Here is a 20,761-nt window from a genome sequence, read left to right as displayed (position 1 = left end):
CCCCGACCTCCGGCCTCACAAGGAGTGGCGGGAGGCGAGGTACTTCTTTAGTTCCTCGAAGGCCTGCCGGCACTCGTCCGGCCAAGAGAACTGCTTGGCCTGTCGCAAGGTTTTGAAGAACGGGAGGCATCTTTCAGCCGACGAGAGATAAATCGACTGAGGGCGACGATCTTCCCATTCACTGCTGGACTTCCTTTTTGGTGTCCGGGTGCCGCATGTCGATGATGGCCTTGATTTTCTCCGGATTGGCCTCGATTCCTCGTTGCAGATGAGGAATCCGAGGAACTTCCCCAAAGTTACTCCGAAGGCGCACTTGATCGGGTTCAGCTTCATCCGGTGTCGTCGTAGAGTGCGGAAAGCCTCTTCAAGAGCCCGGACATGATCCTGAATCTGCGCACTCTTCACCAGCATATCGTCGACGTACACTTCCATGTTGCGTCCGATCTGATCTTTGAAGACCTTGTTGACGAGTCGTTGGTAGGTGGCGCCAGCATTTTTCAGCCCGAAGGGCATTACTCGGTAGCAGTAGAGACCCTTGGGAGTCACGAAGGCAGTGTGCTCCTCGTCTTCAGGCACCATCCGGATCTGATTGTACCCGACGAAGGCATCCATGAAGTGAGTAGTCGAAATCCGGACGTCGCGTCTACCAGCTGGTCGATTTCGAAAGTGGAAAGCTGTCCTTGGGCAGGCCCGATTTAAGTCGGTGTAGTCGATACAAATCTCCATTTTCGTTGGCCTTCTTGACCATGACAACGTTCGCGAGCCAGTCGGGATAGGTGGTTTCTCTGATAAAGCCGCCTCGAGTAGCTTATCTACTTCTTCGTCGATGGCCTTCTGTCTTTCCGAGGCAAAAGACCTTTTCTTTTGTCGCACCGGCCTCATAGTCAGATCGATGTTGAGTCGGTGCATCATTGTCTCTGGGGGGATGCCCGACATATCCACTGCCGACCAAGCGAATACGTCGGCATTGGTTCTCAGCAGCTCCACCAGCCGTCGTCGGTCTGGGTCGGGTAGTTGAGAACCGACCCATACCTTTCGGTCGGGATCCCCGGCCATCGGGATGGGGACGAGCTGCTCAGCCGTTCGCCCCGTTCTCCTCCTCCCGTGGGTCCAGCTTGTCGATCGCCAGGGAGCCCTTCAACTCGTCACTTTGGCGGAGATCTGGAAGCATCGTCGGCGAGCTGTTGATCCCGCGCATCTCTCCGACCCCATTTTTGGTCGGGAACCGAACGAGGAGATGGTACGTCGAGACGATTGCCTTGAGGGCGTTAAGTCCGGGTCTTCCAAGTATGGCTTGTAGGCCGAGGCACCTGGACGACCGTGAAATCAAATGGACCGTGCTTTGCCGCGGTCGGTGCCAACCGTTACGGACAGGGTGACCTCCCCTTCTGTTGTGACAACGTCCCCGGCAAAGCCTACCAAGGGTGTAGGGACCCTCTTGAGTCGATCGTTTGATAATCGCATCCGGGAGAAAGTCGAGTAAAACAAAACGTTCGCGAAACTTCCATTTCTACAAAAATTCTTTTTACATCTAGTTTGCTATTGTGGCCGAGACAACAACAGCGTCGTCGTGGGGAGTTTGGATGCCTCGAACGTCTTCTTCTGTAAAAGTAATCACGTCGTTCGGGCGCGGCTTCTTCAGGGCTCTCTCTCAGCAGACGTCCCCGGGCCGAGTCGTTTGGAAATCATATTGATGACCCCGACCGTCGGCTGATTGGTGGTTGCTTCCTCAGTCGGCTGGGGTCATCGGTCGGCCACAGGTTGGGTTGGCGGGTTCCTCCGAAATTTCCGAGATACCCTCGACGGATGAGGGCTTCGATCTCGTCCTTAAGCTGGATGCATTGTTCGGTATTATGGCCGTGGCCCCGATGGAATCGCAGTACTTCCGTTGGTCGAGACTTTTTGCCTTCAGAGGCGGAGGCCGTCGCAGGTATTCTTTCTCCTCGATCTCCATCAAAATTTGCGCACGGGGGGCAGAGAGAGGAGTGTAGGAATCATACCTGGGGCGTGTCGGCCTTGGAGTCTGCGCTGGGGCGACTTTTAGTTCTGTCGTGGTGTCGAGACCCGACCATCGGTAGGGGCCTGCTGGGCGCAGCGAGTTCCCGACCCTTCCTCCGTTTCTCCTTCGGGCCTCTAGGTTCGGCCAAGCATCGATCGGAAGCTCCTTCATCCTGCGCATGTACTTGTATGCGCGCTCCAGCAGCTCGACGTACGTCCGGGGGAGGGTCTTGTCCAGGGAGTAGGTGAATCGGGATGCCCTCAGCCCCCGTTTCATGGCTGAGATAGCCATGTCTTCGTTGAGGTCCCGGACCTCAAGCGTGGCCGTATTGAATCGGCCACGAAGGTCGGAGCGTCTCGTTTTCTCCCTGTTTGAGGAGAAAAGGACTGTCCGACGTTTGCGGCGGCTTCCTGCTGGTGCTGAAGTGAGCCACGAAAGAGTGCTCGAGCTGCCCGAAGGAGTGAATACTCCCCGATTGAAGATCGGAGTACCAGGCCCTGGCAGCCTTGCGGAGTGTGGCGGGAAGCCGATGCAAAAGAGAGCGTCGGATTGCCCCTGAATCGTCATGAGAGCTTTATAGCTCTCCAGGTGGTCGATTGGGTCGGTGGAGCCGTCGTAGGGCTCCACGTGCGGCATCTTGAACCAGTTGGGGATCGGTTCATCAAGGATGAGTCGGGAGAAAGGCTGGGCGGTCTGAAAGTCGACGTCGTTCGAAGACTTCTGCCCGTCCACCTGCAACTGCGCAAGCCGACGATCGATTTCCTCGAACCTGCGTTCGTAGTCGTCCGTCCGTCGGTGCTGAGAGACCCCAGGGGTGGAGTCTCCAGAAGAATCCGAGAGAGAGGCGGACGGCGTCCGCGGGCGCTTCTCCTTCCTTGCCCGTTCCAGCCGAGATGGAGAGTCTCACCGGGATCGGTGGGTGTCGCGCCGCGGCCGTTCCCCTCCTCCCGGTAGGAGTGCCATGGTAGGTGCTCCTGCGAGGGCGATGGAGGTCGACGGGCGTCGGCGGCTGCTCTTGGAGGGCATCGGACGTGCCGCGGGCTGTTCGGCCGGTGACGGTGGCAGTCGGACCGGCTGTTGCTGAAGGCTTTTAACTGCATCCGTCAGCATGGTCATCTGCCGTACGATCGCCGCGATCTGCGCCTCCGTGGTGACCGCGGGTTGTGGGGAACTGGGTTCCGCCGTGGAAGGTGGCGGAGAGGTCTCTTCCCGGCGGGAAGAGCGCCTCGCCGACCCAGTGATCCTCGAGCGCTGAGCCCTTGTCTTTGTCATTGGAACTGCTGTAAACACTGTACCCCTTCCTGGCGCGCCAATCTGTTGCGGCCAATCCCCTCGTCGCCTGATCGTCGGGAACGAGTACCTGCAAAAAAGGAAGTCGACACTGACCGGAGGCGGCTCCGGCGGGGACCCTCCGACGGTCAAGTCAGAGAGGTGACTGGGCAACAGTGAAATGAAGACAGAGAGCTCAAACGAGAGAGAAAGAAAGAGAGAGGGGGAGCAAGCCTGTGGTTTCGAAGTCCCTCTGCACTGTTGCCTTCCTCGATATTTATAGTGAGGCGCGGCATGGCGCCGTCATTAATGGCGCGGATAATTGAGGAATTGTCAACTCACTGTAGACTGTCAGAGTCGCCGTGAAAGCGTCATATCGCCGCGGGGCTGTCAAATCACTAGGGTTGACAATGCCCTAGGCGGGATAATGCCCTTGGGTGGCAGTGCCGCATATTGCTGTCAGGACTGACAGGCTCCGACGGCTGTACGGCGATCGGAGGAGTCGACCGACCCTAGGTCGGTGGCCATCTGTGTGGCGTCGGGTGGAGATTCGGGCCCCTTTGACGGTCAGCCGGGCATGTTGCGAGAGTCGGCCATCAGACTCCCTGGTTCAGTCGACCCGGAGAGTGGAAACCCGACCGACATATCCACGGACGGAAGAAGGCTGTTAATCGACCGGTCGGTCCCTTCGGCAGTCAGTCGGTCGACCGGTCCCTCCGCCAGTCGGTCGGTCGGACGGTCCCTCCACCAGTCGGTCGGTCGATCCCTCCGTTAGTCGGTCGGTCGGACGGTCCGTTAGTCGGTCGGTCGGCCCCTCCGTCAGTCGGTCGGTCGGTCGGTCATAAGTTGGCCCGAGCGGGGTCGGTCGGTATTTTCCAACAGACTCAAATACATGGGCGAACCCTTGATGCTTGTTCTTCCTACTTATATCCTTTCCACTGCATTTAGGCGCAGGAAATTTCATTTACCTTCAGAAGTTTGTGCATCCCATTGTCCAGCTTTGAGATCTGTTAACCATCTTCAATGCATTCATATAGCAAAATTGAGTCCCAGTTGAGAACGTTACAAGATAACTACCTATCTTGGTTGAACAAAACTTTGCTTGCCGACAATAATTGTTATTTCTAAGAAATTTGAAGTATATAGATTAACATTACACCACCTTTCTTTTTAAAGTGTGCTCCTCAGACTTGCTAAAGTAGATTATGACGTTATAAATAGTCAGCTTGATCTTGATGACAGTGATATTACAACTAAAGAAGTGTTTGGTTGGGGAGAGTGGAGATCTGGAATCGAAATCGGAATGGATGATTTTCATTCCAACCATTTGGTTGAGAGAAATTCTATTCCGATTTCAAGGTGGAATGGGAATGGCTCAATCTATATAGAGCTCAATCCCTACTCTCCTCTTTGAATTCAAATTTTCATTCCAATTTCGATTTCAATTCCGATTCCGAACCAAACATTTCGGAGAATTTGACCATTTCGATTCCGATTCCAAATCATTCCAATTCTCATTTTCATTCTGATTTTGGTTGCAAACCAAACTCCTCCTAAAAATAATCCTATTATATCAGAGCAACAAAGTATATATACAGCATGATATTCAATTTGTGATGGTATAAATATAAGAAGGTATCTGAATACAGCACGATGACATGGGGGAACTTTATTTTTTTTATTTTTTTATTTTTAAATTTTGTGCTTCTACACAACTGGAAGATGCCAAAAACAAAAATATGGATCAACTACAAAACATGGGTGTGCATACAGGAGTAGCAAAATGTTGACCTTATGGTGTCTGGGTGACACAACAACATGTTACTTTTCATCTTATGTGCTATATAATGCCTACTTTCCCTTATATTGAAAAGCCAGATAGGAGATAAATCTCCATGTCTCACCTTTTGCCAACCAAAAGAGAATGACTTCTTACCTATCGTGTCATGCTACATTACAAAAGGCACAGGTAGAGAAGCCAGCAAACTTGATACCATAAATTTGCTATTGGTAAACTCTTTTTACAATCTCATTTCACCATGAAATGGATTGCAGCTTGCAGCTCTTCCCAAACTTCGAGTGAATTTGCCCTAGGATCACAGTACTGCACTTAATTTGCCATGTTTTCATTAGCTTCAAATGGAATGCCACCAAATGTATTTTAAACTATTAAGTTACCAAAGTAAAAATGCAGACTTACTAAAAATAATATCCAGCCTCTGAAATGCATAGGAGGTCCATATGACTAATTATCTATTTTAGGAGGTAAGCACCATAAAAGTGCATAGCCCCATGCTCATCAACATGGTTTACATAATTAAATTTGTGTTTAGACCAAATGTTTTTGATGAGATATTCTGGTCCCTCAATTAGCCGTATCAACTTGGGTTTTGAAAGATATATTACTCTTTCTTGGCTTAATTTGTATTAAACAGGTCAATATTTGCCCAAGTGAGTGGGTTTTGGACTTCGGAGTAAACCAGTTTATTCCAAACTGCAACTAGCCAGAGAGGGCAAAAAACAATATAGGCTAAAACTAACTGAGCTGGTAGCCTGATTGGGATCAGGTTCAAGCCAGTTTCAGCTGAATCATTTCAGATTCTGAGCTATCCAAACAAACTCCATATCTCAATTCATAGACCTTTGTTTAGAAGCAACCAACTACGACAGCCACATGCATGTTATGTACAAGAGTGCAATATATAACAATTTGCATAACTAAAAGAGACAGACTCCAGAAGCATGAACTTAGGTGATCATGGGGTGCAGGCGAGCCTAACACCACATTTTGAAGTTATTATTTATCAATGCAAATTGAAAGGTACGGTAAGCAACAGTTTTTACATTTTAAATTAATGAGCACAAGTCTTAAAGAAACAAAACTGTGATAATACAAGAGGTAATATTTGGCTGCATTAACATGTTCACTTCCAACTGAAAACGATGGAGAAAAGAAAGAGCACCAATAGAAAGCACATACTTGTGGAACAGAATTAGGCCAGCCATTGTAGATAATAAGAACAGTAGACATTTTTAAGCATAAAATCTGACAAGTATAAAACCCCTCAAGTATAGCACTTCAGACATTGCACTTCTCAGATCCACATGCATCTCGTCCAGTATTATTCTTAAGACAGCTATCCACTCAACTAGAAAAGAAGATTCAATCTTATCTTTAGCAGCTACCAAATCACTAAGGCAGCATCACTTATCACAACCAGAGCAGAAAATGCCTATACTCTCTGATGTAAAGCTTAATTTCGACTTTAGATATCTGTTATTGCAATTATCTCTTAAAAGCAAAGTACCATCTGTATGTTCGTTCAAACAATATCGGTCACCCAAATTACAACATTAAAAGATACTGAGGGAAGTTCTTATGAAGGATGGATGTTGAAGGGGTAGATTGCAACCAACAATGTGCCTGATATATAGATCATCAAAGAATAGAAACAAGTTATACAGGCATTGTTGATGTTTGTCCACTTCACATGGGCCCCCTACACAAGCTAAGATGAGGCCATAATTGATTAATATCTTCATGAATGAAAGAAGATGAAATCTGAACATCATGTTATTTTTCAGATCAACTAAATATCACGGCCTAGTCTCCTTCCTCTGAGAAATGGATTTCGTACACTTGTAGCAGAAGTGTGCACGGAGAAGGAGCATTTGTCCTGTGCATTCGGTTGGAATCTGTTGATTCATAAAAGCTTAGGGCCTCTTTAGCATCACTGTTTTTTTTTTTTTTTTTTTTTTTTTGTGCTATAGAAATTAGTGAAATTATCACACAGAGATTGATGGTGAAGATAGAATTTGTACAACACTTGTCCCATTACCTGCTTTTGTTTGCACTCTGTTGTCAAAGCAATAGATCTTTGCTTCCAAGAACTGCTAAAGATTTTATAAATGATTTGGAAAAGAAAAAGGGTCTTATTTCATCACATGTGTTCTTCATTCTTTTCCTTGGAATTTTGAAAACAAAAACAGAAAACAAAAGCATTACCTGACAGACCCTTAGCTATTCTGTATTTAGCTAGGAGAAGATTAATTAGACAAATACAGATCTTCTGGGAAGCGGTTTTGGAGTGGGCAGTGAAGAAGAGTTAGATAACTAAAGACAGAGTTAACATAATGCTATGGCTATTTTGTGTACATAGGTGAGCAATATACAGAGACCATTTGATCTACAATGGCTACTTAAAGAATTTTTGGTACAAAAGAAGATGGATATAGAATAGAATTAAGAGAAAAGTGAAATGCTTCTCTCAGACAAGGGATTAGTTTATCATCTAACTCTTAATCTGAGCTATACCAAGAGCATCAGTTAGAACCAAAAGCAAAGGCTATCAGCAGAGAGTAAAATGGAATAACTAGAAATTTGCATATTTAGAAAGGGAGAAGTATACCAGTGGAAGGACTTCACGAGAGGGATGGGGTTGATGAGGTTAGCATGCGTTTTGACGGTATCCTCTGCGTGGCACATTGTCCTTGAACCTGTCTGACAGCAGGTCTCTCACCGCTTCTCATGCCTGATTGGCTGCAAATCGGTGTCTGCAAGTTATTAAAAAGATTCTGATCACCTGCACACCTGCATTGCTTTGAAGTTCCTAAGTACCTGTTAATGGAGTTTGATGAATGAGCTTATGAAGGTGTAAATTTGTGCCTTTTAAAGGAAATAGCTGGGCCACCTCCAACTTTTCCACTGAATGCTTCAGTGTATCATATCATTTCATACAAACAACTTGTCGAAGCTAAAAGCACAAAATGACTGAGGGGGTTCCATTGCAGGGAGAGACCATGTCACTGGCCCCCTCCTCTTTTCTTCAAAAGCTCTTATAACCCATCATAAAATGTAAGGCCAAATAACATCTTTGATGCTCAATATTAGCTTGTCTAAGATAGAGAATGCTACTCTGTGTGATGGATCATCATGTTTTGCTTCTTCACAAATCGTAAAATTTGTGGCACAGCCTGATGGCAGAAGGGTTAAATCCTTGATGGGACCAACTTTATCTAACCTCACACAATGATTTATCAAACTTGCTCAAGGCATGCCCGTACACCTGCATGACAACAAATATAGGTTCTACTCTGCAATTTTTGCTGAAAGACCTTGGAAAACAACTCAATGGGTGATACTCAGGCCAAATGAGCTTTCAAGTGGTTACTTATATTATAAGTAAAGCTCTACTTATGTTGTATTATATCATAAATGGTAAACTTATTGTTGGAACTTTTGTGATTACACTGTTGAAGCTTCCTTTTTGAATGACAAGGTGGAAACAAAATCATAAAGGTCCAAGTGCTCTTGTAGATTTGCTCAGGCACATGTGTACATATTTTATGCGGAAAGAAGCATATGAAGGGACATATGCCCCAGTTCAAAAGTATAAGCTGGATATAATGGGAATAAAAATATCTCAATCCAGACCTTGAACATTTCAAAAATTTGAATGCACCTTTCTTGCCAAACAAGAAATGCTTAGATTCATTCAAGATGGACTGACAATACAACTGTCCACATTCACAAATTCAATTGAAAAAAGTGGGGGAAACTAATATCTAAATGATATAGTCAGAAATTCTTTTTTCATCGCCCGAACAGTGAAACACGGTCTTTCTGGATTGCTTGAGAAAGGTTCAGATCAAAAAGTTCGCAGCGGATTGGCATCTCCATTTCATAGAAAGGGTTCTTCAAAACATAATCCGTGTATAATTCGTAGATGACTTTCAGCAAACCTTCCATGTGTTGTATGCCAGGCTCACAAACAACAAAAAATTTTGTACCTGTCATACATGGATTGGAGAAAAATTCAACATATGAATATGACTTAAAATTTGTATTGCCCATGAAAAGAAATATAAGACCCAGAAAATAATGAATATAATAGAATTTTGAAGACAATCATACTTCATTAAGGAGCATGTTATGCGTGGAAGCATTCCAGTGGCATAAAAACAGACTATCTAGGCTGAAATAAAGGCACATTACCGATAAGGGACAGTTAAAGGCAATTTAAAAGCTTAAAAATCAATAAAGGAAATTCAGAAGCTGTATCGAAGAACTACAATTAAGGTAGAAAGGTAAAGTTCCTTTGAGCTCCATAACCATGACTAACATACAGATAGCTGTGGTGGCAAACAGATTATATCTAATCTCCAATCAAGATACTTGAAAAATTAAAGGAAAAAGTTCAGGTATCAAACATTCTCCAGGATCATAGCTGTGGTATCAGAAATGGGATGCCTAATAGCTTTGGAGAATTTACTCTAAATAAACCTCAAAGAACCTGACATATGGACAGGAGATTAGAGATGTGCAGATGCCACAATTGGCAGGTAAAGCCAACAATTGACTTTCACACAAACAAGCACAGCATATTGCTAAATGGGTAAATGATATGTTTATTCTGACAATTGACTTTTACATACACAACCACCGAAACCCCCTATCCCCCCCACCAACACCCCCCCCCCCCTCTTCCCCCCCTCCCCCTTTTCCTTCCAAGAGTTGATAGCAACAATGAGCCCTGACGAGCCTTTCCCCTTGTATACACTCAAGGTGAGAGCTCCAATGATCAGGATTGATGATTGGTGAAGGACCTATGGGTTTTAGGGTTGATTCACCACATTCAGGAAGGTTTTTCCTTACAATCCCTGCTAGGGTTTCACCCTTGAACCCTGGATTCTATCTGCTTATTATGCCATAGAATACCCAAATCCCGGATTGCCCCAAGAATCCATGCTATGATTCAAACCAGTGTTGGATTTTTGTGGGTTTTCTATTCATAATCTTTTTTTTATTATGCATCTACTTGATGAATCTATAGTTTGCTGCTAGAATCCATGCTATGGTGTGGATTTTTATGATTTTCTTTGTCATAATATCTTGTTTATGGTTTGTACTCGCTGAATCTAGGGTTTGGATATAGAAGCATGCTATGGTCCGGTGTTGGATTTTGGCCAGATATCATTGAATCCAGGGTTTCCACCTAGAATCCATGCTAGGGTTCAACTTGGCTGAACATTATGAGAGTTTTTTGTTATTGTCCTTCTTGGGCCCACATATCTTGAATCTACAGTTTGCCCCCAGAATCCATGCTAGGGTTCAGCCTGTGTTGGACTTTTGCAAGGGGAGGGTTCAACTTGGCTGAACATTATGAGAGTTTGTTTTGTTATTGTCCTTCTTGGGCCCACATATCTTGAATCTACAGTTTGCCCCCAGAATCCATGCTAGGGTTCAGCCTGTGTTGGACTTTTGCAAGGGGTTTTGTATAATTCACTGTTACTTTGGCTGACTATGACTGAATTCATGCGGACTTATAATATTTTAGTTGCTATTGATTTCCAATAATAAATGCTAAGTGGCTATGGTGAACCTTTGTAATTTTACATTCTAATGGTTCTATATGGATTGTAAAGTTCCTTGCCCAAGTTTTTGACTTGATCTTTTAGTTGCTATTGATCACTATAAGGAATGGTAATTTGCATCATTATATTGTGTAATGATTATAGTGAATTAATTTGTACCTGTATATCCATATGGTTATATTTGCATCAATTGCATGCTATAACTATTCATGATCTGTTTCCAATGCTTAAGTTGCACTCTCTACCTTGCTGGAGAAAAGGTTTGGTTCCCTAGTGCCTGATTTGAAGAACTGGTGGTTAAATTTGTTTTAAACCAGAGCTTTGCAACCCTAACTATGACAGATTTGTCAAGGATTTTCTCAATCTTGGTATTTTATTGTGAGTTGATCTAATATTTCCTTAGTTGATCTTTGCTCAAATTCTTAGTTGGTCTACTAGATGCTATTATTCTATATGACTAGTAGATGCTGATTACTTTTGAGATTTGATATTTTTTATGGGCTTGTGAAAATGCATGCTTGTAGATGGATCCCGCCATCTGTCGAAGACTACATATCATTCTCATTTGTGTGTATGTGTACCTCTATCTTGCTCATAGAAGAGGTAGAAATTTGTCTAAAGAGCCATCCATGATTAGGGATCTATATAGGAGTGCACACTTGTGAAGGATACTTAGAGGTCACCTAGTAGTTGCATCAATTACCTGCACATGGAACCAAAACATTCCCTAGTTAAGATCCTTAGAGACCGGATGCTCCTAAAGGATACTGCCCATGTGAATACTGAGGAACAGTAGCCAGTCTTCCCATTGTTGGTTGTAATAGAAAAGATAGGGTCATAGGTCTTGAATTTATGAGGTCTGGTGAGATGGCCAACCAATGTTTCAACTGAAAAGTAATATGCAATTTGTTGTATTAGAGACATGTATGTCTCCCAAGCTGGTACCCGGATTCATCTGGAAATCAAGGCCAACCTCATCGGTACCCATACTTCAATGGTAAGTGACCAAAGTCTTCCCCCATCATAACCTACCAACCCTGCTTTTGGACCTACATGGGTATTCATTCCTAGAAAACGTATCAAAATGAAAGCCAAGCCAAACAGGTAAATTAAATTTCATGAATTCCAAGCCCCTCTCTCAAGCATTCAGCTTACAAATCATGTCAAATTGCACGGCAAACTGTATTGGCGATTCAAATCAATAGTTTCCAAGTTTTCTTCTCAAACGTCAAGCCTAAGAATATTGTGACTAAAACTAAAACCAAGTTAAATGTTCATCTACATCTATGAAGCAAATCATCTTTAGATGAAGCAAATCATAGAGATGCGTCAAGTTGATACCAGTGAGAGATTGGAAGCAGTGGAGGTCGAAGGTGTCAGCCTGGAGAAGCTCGATCCCGTTGCATCCCACGGTGGGCGACAGCTGCTGCGAGATCGCATGCATCGAGTGCCACAAACTCGCCAACCTCAAGCTATCATTCGTGTCCATCCGCCCCGCCGATCCATAATCCTTCAAATCAATAACATCCCCAATTTTTGCTCAAAATTTATCCAATAAAAAAAAAAAGAAAAGAAAAAATATAAGAATTATGACCCCCCAAAAAAAAAGAAAACGAAAATCTGGTGGGATTAGGGTTTTGATTTACCTTGTAGAATATGAGCCCGCCGGATTTGTTTATGATAAAGAGGCTGTAGATTGCCGCCATTGCGAAGACGAGATCGAAATTTCGTCCTCTTTTTCAAGAGAATTTTGATGGTATATATATATATTTTTTCTTGATCCGAAAATATTGAGAGACAGAGAGGAAAGTCTCCAGCCGTTTGGTCGTCCCCATATTCACCCGAGATCCGACCTCACCAAATATAGCACTGCATAGAAACTCCACGAGGACGCAAGATCTGCCGTCCGTGGTTTTGGACCGTGGATCCACAAACGGCCGGATCGAATGTGTACCGCATTTTATTCCCATGCGTAGCATCTGAACTTTGAGCGGGTAGCGTCGGTCCACGGGGCGGCAAATGAGTCACAGTTTAGTTAGAGAGCAACCGCTGACGTGTCCATTGTAAGCCCCAACTGCCGCCTGTAGTGGTAGATGAAGTAGCTAAAGCTTGGCGTCCTCGCTAATTATATTAAGCCTAAGGACCACCAGACCACTGCTTTGCGGCCGCCATTAGAGCTCCTCTCAAACCAGCTTCTCTCGGAAGAAAGAGAAGCGGGAAAAGAGATAGAGAGAGCGAGAGAGATGGCGGAGCAGAACGGAAAGGCTGCCACCGGCGGTGCGGCCGTGGTGGTGGAGGTCAATAACCTACGGTTCACCTACCCCGGGATCGACGGGCATCCGCCGCCGGGTTCAAAGCCCATCATCGATGACTTCTCCCTCTCCCTTCGCGCTGGAGACCGCTGCCTCCTTGTCGGATCCAATGGAGCAGGTCGGTAGTGACCCTTCCCTGATCGAATGATTGATCGATTTGTTTTGATTTCGATTGAGAACTTTGAGAGATTTCTTCTGTGTTGTGGTATTGGATCTGATCTTTGTTTTGTTTTGGATTTTAGGGAAGACGACGATACTGAAGATATTAGGGGGGAAGCACATGGTGGAGCCGGAGATGGTTCGGGTGTTGGGGCGGTCGGCCTTCCACGACACCGCTCTCACCTCGTCTGGCGATCTTTCCTACCTGGGTGGAGAGGTAGAATTATGATTTTCTGAACTTTGTCTTCTCAGATTGCAATTATTTGACTAAATTTGCTTGCTACTTGATGTGCCACGTGAATTGAAAGAGAAACCCAACATAATTCAGATATTTATTCATATTTTGCAAAAAAAGGACCTTTTTTTTCGTACAATGCCAAAATAGATCCTGTGGTGTGAGGAAAAATAAATTATTTTTAGTTAAGGAGCTTACTTGAGTAGGAAAATTTTGTTTATGTTCTCCAAATCCTCATACTGGTGTAAAACTATGAGGATTTTCAAACCTACGTATGCTCTTGAAAGTTGAAATTGAGAAACGAGCTTTTTCTTCTTCTTCTTCTTCTTTTGAGCAACTAGAATTGAGCTTCCAAAAAAGGGCAGTATGTTGTCTACGGTTTGCTGAAATAAAATAAATGTTTAGAGCTTTTCATGGCCAATTGTGCAACTAAAGCATGGGTTGAACAATTAGTTATTCGAATTGTAAATTGTTGAGTGTCTATAAATTGAAAAACAAATTTACAGTGAAAAATCATATCTGATAAGAATGTTGTTCATTCAGTGGAGGCGAGATGTTGCTTTTGCTGGTTTTGAGGTCACGATACAGATGGATGTTTCGGCTCAGAAGATGATATATGGAGTTTCTGGCATTGATCCTCAAAGGAGAGAGGAATGATTAAGGTATATCTTTTCCTTTGTCAATCAAAGTTATTGCACAAACAGCTAGCTTGGTTTACTTTTGTATTCAATTTCGCTTCTCAATAACCTCTTTTGCTGTTACTACTGCTAAGTAAGTTGACTGAAAAGAAATGTTCTTTTAACAACAATCTATTGGCGGTTGACTTGGTATCCATAACCCAGTTAAAGATTATTGGTCATTGTTACTTTAGGTTTTAGATATTGATCTTCATGGAGAATGCATAAAGCATCAGATGGTCAAAGAAGACGAGTTCAAATTTGCATGGGCCTTCTTAGACCATTTAAGGTTTGTTTGTTAACTTCTTAATCTTTATAGTAAATCACCTGTGATATTACTACTTTGCAGTAAGCAGATCAAATTTATGCACATTTTTCTTTTACCAGGTCCTTCTTCTGGATGAGATTACTGTTGACCTAGATGTTCTGGCAAGGGCCAATCTTTTGAGATATCTTAAGAAGGAATGTGCAGAACGAGGAGCAACAATTATTTATGCAACGCATATTTTTGATGGTCTTGAAGATTGGCCATCACATATTGTAAGTTTTGTGCTTATCATTGTCCAATCATGAACTTTCATAAGAACTTTCTTTTACCAAATTAGCACCAAATGCCAGGTATATGTTGCACATGGAAAATTGCAGTTGGCATTGCCTTGGGAAAAAGTGAAAGCAATGAGTAATTTATCTCTAATGGTAAGTAGTTGTATTGACAAAGTGATTCACATGAGTCATATCTTAAACCAGATAAACTCGTTACACTTTCTACTATTTTATAGTAAATCTTGCAAATTTCCTGCAATAAAACATGATAATTCATATTTTATCATTGTTTGTTCCTATTATGTTGGAGTTCTTTTCCTGTTAGCCATAATTCAGGACTAGAGATTGTGAAGATCTTGATGAAAAGGACCTCATATCTCAAAAGAATTATAGCCAGAGATATTAGGAAAAGCAAAAAAAATTGCCATCCTTGTTTGCTAATTTCTTCTACTGGTGTTGTGTCAATGTCAAAACATTATACAATAAATCTTTAAATTTTAGTGGGCTTGTCATCATATCCTGTACAATAATTTGTGGATGTATTTATCGGAAGAAACTAAATTATGCTGGACATCTGTTCAAGCACAGATGTCTCAGATTATTGCATGGACTGAAAGGTGAAAAATATGGAGTAATGTCTGCGGTCATCCTACCATCAAATGTTGCTTTTTCAGCAACTCTGCAGTGATATCATAACTGAAATAACTACATTAGAAGAACAGACACAAGCACACAGATGCACAAGCAAGCAATATCACCACCTGGATTAGAACAACTCTGAGATGATGGCATAAGAAATGCAAGAATGTTTTGATATCTCATGGATACTAAATGAAATGATGGAACAATGCAATGCTAGTCTAAATTAGATTAATTGTTCTACATAATATAAGCTAGTCCTTGATCCTAACAATATTCATTTTCAAACTTATGCATAATGAACCCTGTCTTAGAGATATTTTACTTATATCAAATTGCTTAAGTTTTAACTCTGCGATTCAACTTAGATCTTTGTTTTAGTTTTTATCCCTCAGTAATGGCATATGGGTTATTTATGCTCATTTTTTTCCTGAATGATTTGTTGGATTGTAGAGAACAGTGGAAAGTTGGCTTAGGAAAGAGAGGGATGAGGATAGGAAGAGAAGAAGGGAAAGGAAGGAGAAAGGTCTTCCAGAACATGATAAGTCAGTTGAAGGCAGCAGGGTTGTAGGAGACCCTGCTCGAAGTGCAGTTCGAGTTATGAACAATGGTTGGGCTGCTGGGAGACTGCATTCCACCATAGCAGGCGAGGAAAATTTCTTCTTCAGTTCAAATCGTGTTCTCAGGCAATGATGATAGGCATGCTACTTTTATTCTCTTTTTATGTGAAAATTTATTTATCTATTATTCATTTGACAAACAATGTTATACCAAGTCTAGGTCCCAAAATTTTAGCCCTTCATAAATCAGAAAGATGGCCTCTTTATATTCAAGAAATAAGTAATCCAATATTAAAGTATTTGAGATGCAAATTTGGCACAATTTGCTTAATGCATGCTTGAAGATGCTTGCAGCACCAGACATGCCATTTTCTAGGGCTTCTGGTTGCTTCTACATTAGTAGTTTCATGCTCCTATTACTGTGAAATAGGGCATGTACCTGGGATTTTTGAAATTATTGGGAAATGGCATATGTGCTTCTGCATTATAAGTTCCTTGATGATGATTCAAAAGGGAAATTGAGTTGGAGTTGATTCTTTGGAGTTAAACAGAAACTTCCTTGCATAGCTCTGTGAGAGCTGGGCCAATCTCGCACAAGGCCATGGAAGTGGCACTGCAACCTAGAACTGCCTGGTGATAACATTCAATTGTTTGGTTTCAGTGGCAAAAGTGAATTTTTAGGACTGTTAAAGAGGAACAAAAACGTCTTTGTTGGTAATTGATGGCACCCTCCATACAAGAAGAGGCATCAGTATGATTCACACGATCTAGAAATTAGTTTCAAAGACATGCATGTGAATCTAGCAATAATATTTGAAATCCTACATAAATAAGAGTTTACGTAATCATGTTTTGCTTTCTTGTTCACCGTAATTTGTCATGGTATTACATCCACTGAATATGTTACTCCTCGCATTGTGTCTCACCCGCACACAACAACACAGATAAAGACATCCTTTGTTTTCTGAACCACCATTTCACCTGAGTTCCTCAATGAGCATGCGTTCTAATTGTTGTGTGGGTTCTCTTAACTCGGTGAGCCATCAAAAACCTAAAACTCTACTATGCATTCTTCTCATTCGTTGACCCATGAGAAACCTCAAATTCTACTGCGACTTCTGATACTTTTACTCCAATTTCTTGAGGTTGGCCATCTCGGGCCTCAAGACCAGGACTGCAACACATGGGCATGCCAATGGCTAGAGTACTGCCTCCTCCTTCCTCAAGCTCCTCTTCCATGTTCTTCCCACCTATGTTGCTCAGCTTCTTCAGTTCTCTTCTCTTCCCCCAAAGAACAAAGTAGAGTCCTGCCACTATTAGGATTGAGCCTGCAACACTGAAAAACCAAGAAGGATAGGGACTATTAAAATTCAGCAGGCATTATATGTAACACAAGTTTTGAATGAAGGCCAAGTCCGGGTTGAATGTATCCAAAATTTTCAACATCCAACCTTATGACCCATCTAGAAACAATATAAATTCAGACAGGAATTGGCCTCAGCTATACCATATACCTTCCAACGTAGAGCTTCTCATCAAGGATTGCCCATCCAAGGACTGCGACGACAACGAGCTGCAGTGGGCTGAACATTGATACATACAGGGGTCCTTTCTTCTCTATGCACCAGGACATCAGTGAAACTGCTAACCCTGAGCCAGCTATGCCCTGGTATGTTTTGATCAACCACAAGGCAATGACACTTGTTACCAAAACAAACACCGCTGATTGAACACTGATGCAACGTTAGATGCTTACAATGTAAAGTGAAGCTGCCAGTCTGATGTCCCAACCAAGGCTCCATGCTGAGAGCTTCCTCTCCACCCCAGCTCCAATAACCAAGCACTGAATGGCCGCCATGAAGCACAATAAAGCTGAGCTTGTATAAGGGAAGAGAAGCTTTCACTCATCTTAGCCTGTCATTATGGAAACAGCAACGCTAGATACTTGGCAATCAATCATTTGGCCATTTCAGTAATGTAATTTGGTCCATCCACTGGATGATGATCATCATTGGCATTACGTCATCATGCATTACGTACCTGAATAATGAACCAGATAGCCCAAGTTGTGCAGCTAGCGATAACCAAAGCGGCCCCAAGGGCCATGTTGTGTCCACCATCGGAGCCACTGCTAGATGTCATGTTCTCGGCATACCTCCAGTGGACGTGGGACGACCAAATCTTCACAAGACTTCCTTTGTAAAGGGTCATCTCCATGGAGCCACCTACGCATAGCATTGTCCCAATCACCTTCGCTTGCCCTGCTAACGTTCGAATCCCTATTGTCTCAATCCTGAAGTCAAGTCAAAAACATCTAGTTAACAAAAAAAATCAGGTAAACTTATCTTCTTAAAACAGTATATCACCATGCTAGCTAAAGATAATACACCCTACTGGTTTGTTGCTTCCTAAGGTCATGCCGGTATGGTACAAGTTGTAGGTTTCTAGCAAATAGATTGCATCATGCCGGATACATGTTAGCTTGAAGATCTATTGACCCTAACCTAATCTTATTAAATGGGTAAAAAAATCAAATCAAGCCCGAACATTTTATTGATAAGTAATCTGACTCGATCTGCATAAAGCATCTAATAAATAAGTCAGATTAGATTGGATGGGTTAAATAAATTTTAAACAGTTTAGACAAGTTAAACATGTCAAGTTGTAATCATTTGATTCAATCCAATTATTAAAAAGGCGATGACTCTAAACTACAATCTAATTCAGTTCATAAACAGTTCAAGACAAGCCGGAGCATTTACGATCTGAATCTATTTATACCAAATCTGAATTTGTTTAATCAGGTCAATTATGCATTGGATCATAAATGGACACCCATAGTTCTATAAACTACAAATTGATGGTTTGGCTGAATAGAATCCATGGTTGCCACTTTATGTAACTAAAAAGATAATTATACTGAAATAATTGTATGATCCGCAGTTATTATCCTTTGGTCATGTTACATAATCAAGTATTGGCCCACGTAACCGCCCAAATAAAACCATCCAAACTACGTGAGCCGGTCCACCATTTGGAGCACCGAGCGTCCACGTGTCGTGCTGATGTTACGTCTTTTTTTTTCTTTTTTTTTTTTTTGTTTTGTGGTAAAACGTGCTGTTGTTCCGTCTAATTCTGAATTGGACGCGGCGAAGTGCGTCCTTGGGTCCCTTTCTGAGTCGTGCGTCCTCACGGGTTTTTTATTTTATTTTGAAACAAAAAGGGTATGATAGAGATACCTGAAAGGAACGGCCATGATGAACGTGATGGCCGGCAGCATGTTGTTGAGGGCAGATGCAATCGTAGGCGTCGAATATTTGAGCCCAATGAAGTATAATAGCTGATTCATTGTAGCACTGTATCCACCAATATACCAAACCAAGCATCATTTAAAATAAAAATAAATAAATTATGAACAAAAAAAATAATAAAAGTTGTTCTTATATGTGACCCCACTGGTCTCCACTCTCTTGGGCCCCATCTGTCAGAGAGGGTGCGCCATTGGGTGCTTGGAAGACTGAACCATTTGTCTCCCATTTCAATCGTTTCCAATGTGATTTATAGGACACTTACCCGAATAACGAGCACAGGAAAATCTGGAAAATAATTTTGCCCGAAATCGCCATGCGAGTTTTTCTGCATTAATGAAAAAATTTATGCATATCCATTAACAAATATTAAGAACCAAGAATGATAAGAATAATCACATAGTAAATTTAATAACAAATTAGCACTTCAAACACAGGTATTAATTTGATGGGTATGTGCTACTATTAGCTCAGAACTACAGGTGGCAGATCCACAAATGAGTCCAGATCGCTTGGTATAGCCCATTGGGAACTCGAGGAAGGGGAAGAAGATGAACTTGGAGTAAGTTACTTTTTTTTTCCTTTTGGGAGATGAGTTTACTTGCATTAATTTCTGAGATTAGAATTATAAGCTCTTTAGAGCATGGTTATGGCGAGGGGTTTAGTTATTTATTAATTTCTCAGTAATTGCACTACTAGGATTATTTTTAGCTCGTTATTACAAAGACACCTAACTGGCTGCTAGAACCCAAATTAATGAGTATGGTTATGGTCACCACTGCCCCATCCCAGCGTACGCAAACCCCACTAAAAAGATCAAGAAGGAAACAATGAGGAGAGGAACCCAAGAAGAAAAATCAAGAGGAAAAGTTGGTAATGACAGAGGAAGGATAAGCCAACCTCTCAAGGAAGAAGGCGATAGGGGAGATGAAGAGGGTGGCGACGATCTGACGGTAGGCGATCATCACGTAAGGGCTCATGCCGTCGTCGAGGGCCAGCTTCGACACCACGTTCAAGCCGGCAAAGCCCACTTGAACCAACACCATGGCCAAGGTAGGGGTGCAATCACCACCCATCTCTCCCTCCTCTTTATGTTCTCACTCTATCACTTATGTTGTTGTTGGAAGGATGGAGAGAGACAGAGAGAAGAAGAAGAAGAAGAAGAAGAAGAAGAAGAATTAACCCAAGAAGAATAGAACCCCATAAGAAAGGAGAGGTTTATATAGAGAGATATAAGGAAGGGGGGTGGGGGTGGGAGAGTAGAGATAGAGAGAGAGAGAGGGAGGTAGAAGAAAGCAGGCCTGGCATTCTGCAACGATTTCTGCTAGTAATAACAGAAAGCGTAGAAGACAGTCCACTTCCCCACCCTACGTATTAATAATTAGAAAGACTTTGCTTTCTTTCCTTCCTTTTGAGTCCCTCATCTTAGGGTGGCGTTACTCAAAGGTTCTTTGTTTGGATTTCTTCGATTCACATTCGGGGTCCGGATCGCCGTCGTATCCTTCGCGCAAAAGAAGAATTCAACTTCCTTCACACGAATCCACCGTTAGATTACTACCGCACAGCTCTCAAAGCGAGTCGTGGATGATCCAACGGGGAATTCAGGTAAATCCTTCTATCGCGCGAAGGATACGACTAAAACCATGTCACGCGGGGAAAGACAGCGAAACCGCTCGCCCAGCGTTG

General features: G+C 42.8%; 3 protein-coding genes across 3 annotated transcripts; 1 reads left to right on the top strand and 2 right to left on the bottom strand.

Annotated features, from left to right (window-relative positions):
- Positions 1 to 8,562: 8,562 nt before the first annotated feature.
- LOC105044968 (uncharacterized) lies at positions 8,563 to 12,494 on the bottom strand. The gene is made up of 3 exons (XM_010923090.4): positions 12,289 to 12,494; positions 11,984 to 12,152; positions 8,563 to 9,058 (listed from the first exon to the last, which is right to left on the bottom strand). The coding sequence occupies exons 1-3, from the start codon at positions 12,346 to 12,348 to the stop codon at positions 8,862 to 8,864; spliced, it is 426 nt and encodes a 141-aa protein (XP_010921392.1). The 5' UTR covers positions 12,349 to 12,494; the 3' UTR covers positions 8,563 to 8,861.
- A 282-nt stretch (positions 12,495 to 12,776) lies between these two features.
- On the top strand, positions 12,777 to 16,089 carry LOC105044967 (ABC transporter I family member 20). Its single transcript, XM_073257601.1, is given in 7 exon segments — positions 12,777 to 13,072; positions 13,197 to 13,330; positions 13,892 to 14,010; positions 14,197 to 14,314; positions 14,413 to 14,565; positions 14,644 to 14,721; positions 15,661 to 16,089. Coding segments are annotated over 7 exon segments (1,029 nt in total). The 5' UTR covers positions 12,777 to 12,885; the 3' UTR covers positions 15,901 to 16,089.
- Positions 16,090 to 16,571: 482 nt separating this feature from the next.
- On the bottom strand, positions 16,572 to 20,275 carry LOC105044966 (WAT1-related protein At1g09380). The gene is given in 8 exon segments (XM_010923087.3): positions 16,572 to 17,103; positions 17,282 to 17,433; positions 17,524 to 17,657; positions 17,660 to 17,681; positions 17,808 to 18,060; positions 19,007 to 19,123; positions 19,341 to 19,403; positions 19,976 to 20,275. Coding segments are annotated over 8 exon segments (1,191 nt in total). The 5' UTR covers positions 20,152 to 20,275; the 3' UTR covers positions 16,572 to 16,829.
- Positions 20,276 to 20,761: the final 486 nt, after the last annotated feature.

The sequence above is a fragment of the Elaeis guineensis genome, chromosome 5 (genome assembly GCF_000442705.2).
Source record: "Elaeis guineensis isolate ETL-2024a chromosome 5, EG11, whole genome shotgun sequence".
NCBI classification, from domain to species: Eukaryota; Viridiplantae; Streptophyta; class Magnoliopsida; order Arecales; family Arecaceae; genus Elaeis; species Elaeis guineensis.
The sequence above is the reverse complement of the archived record's forward strand: the minus strand, read 5'-3'. Positions and strand labels throughout refer to the sequence as shown.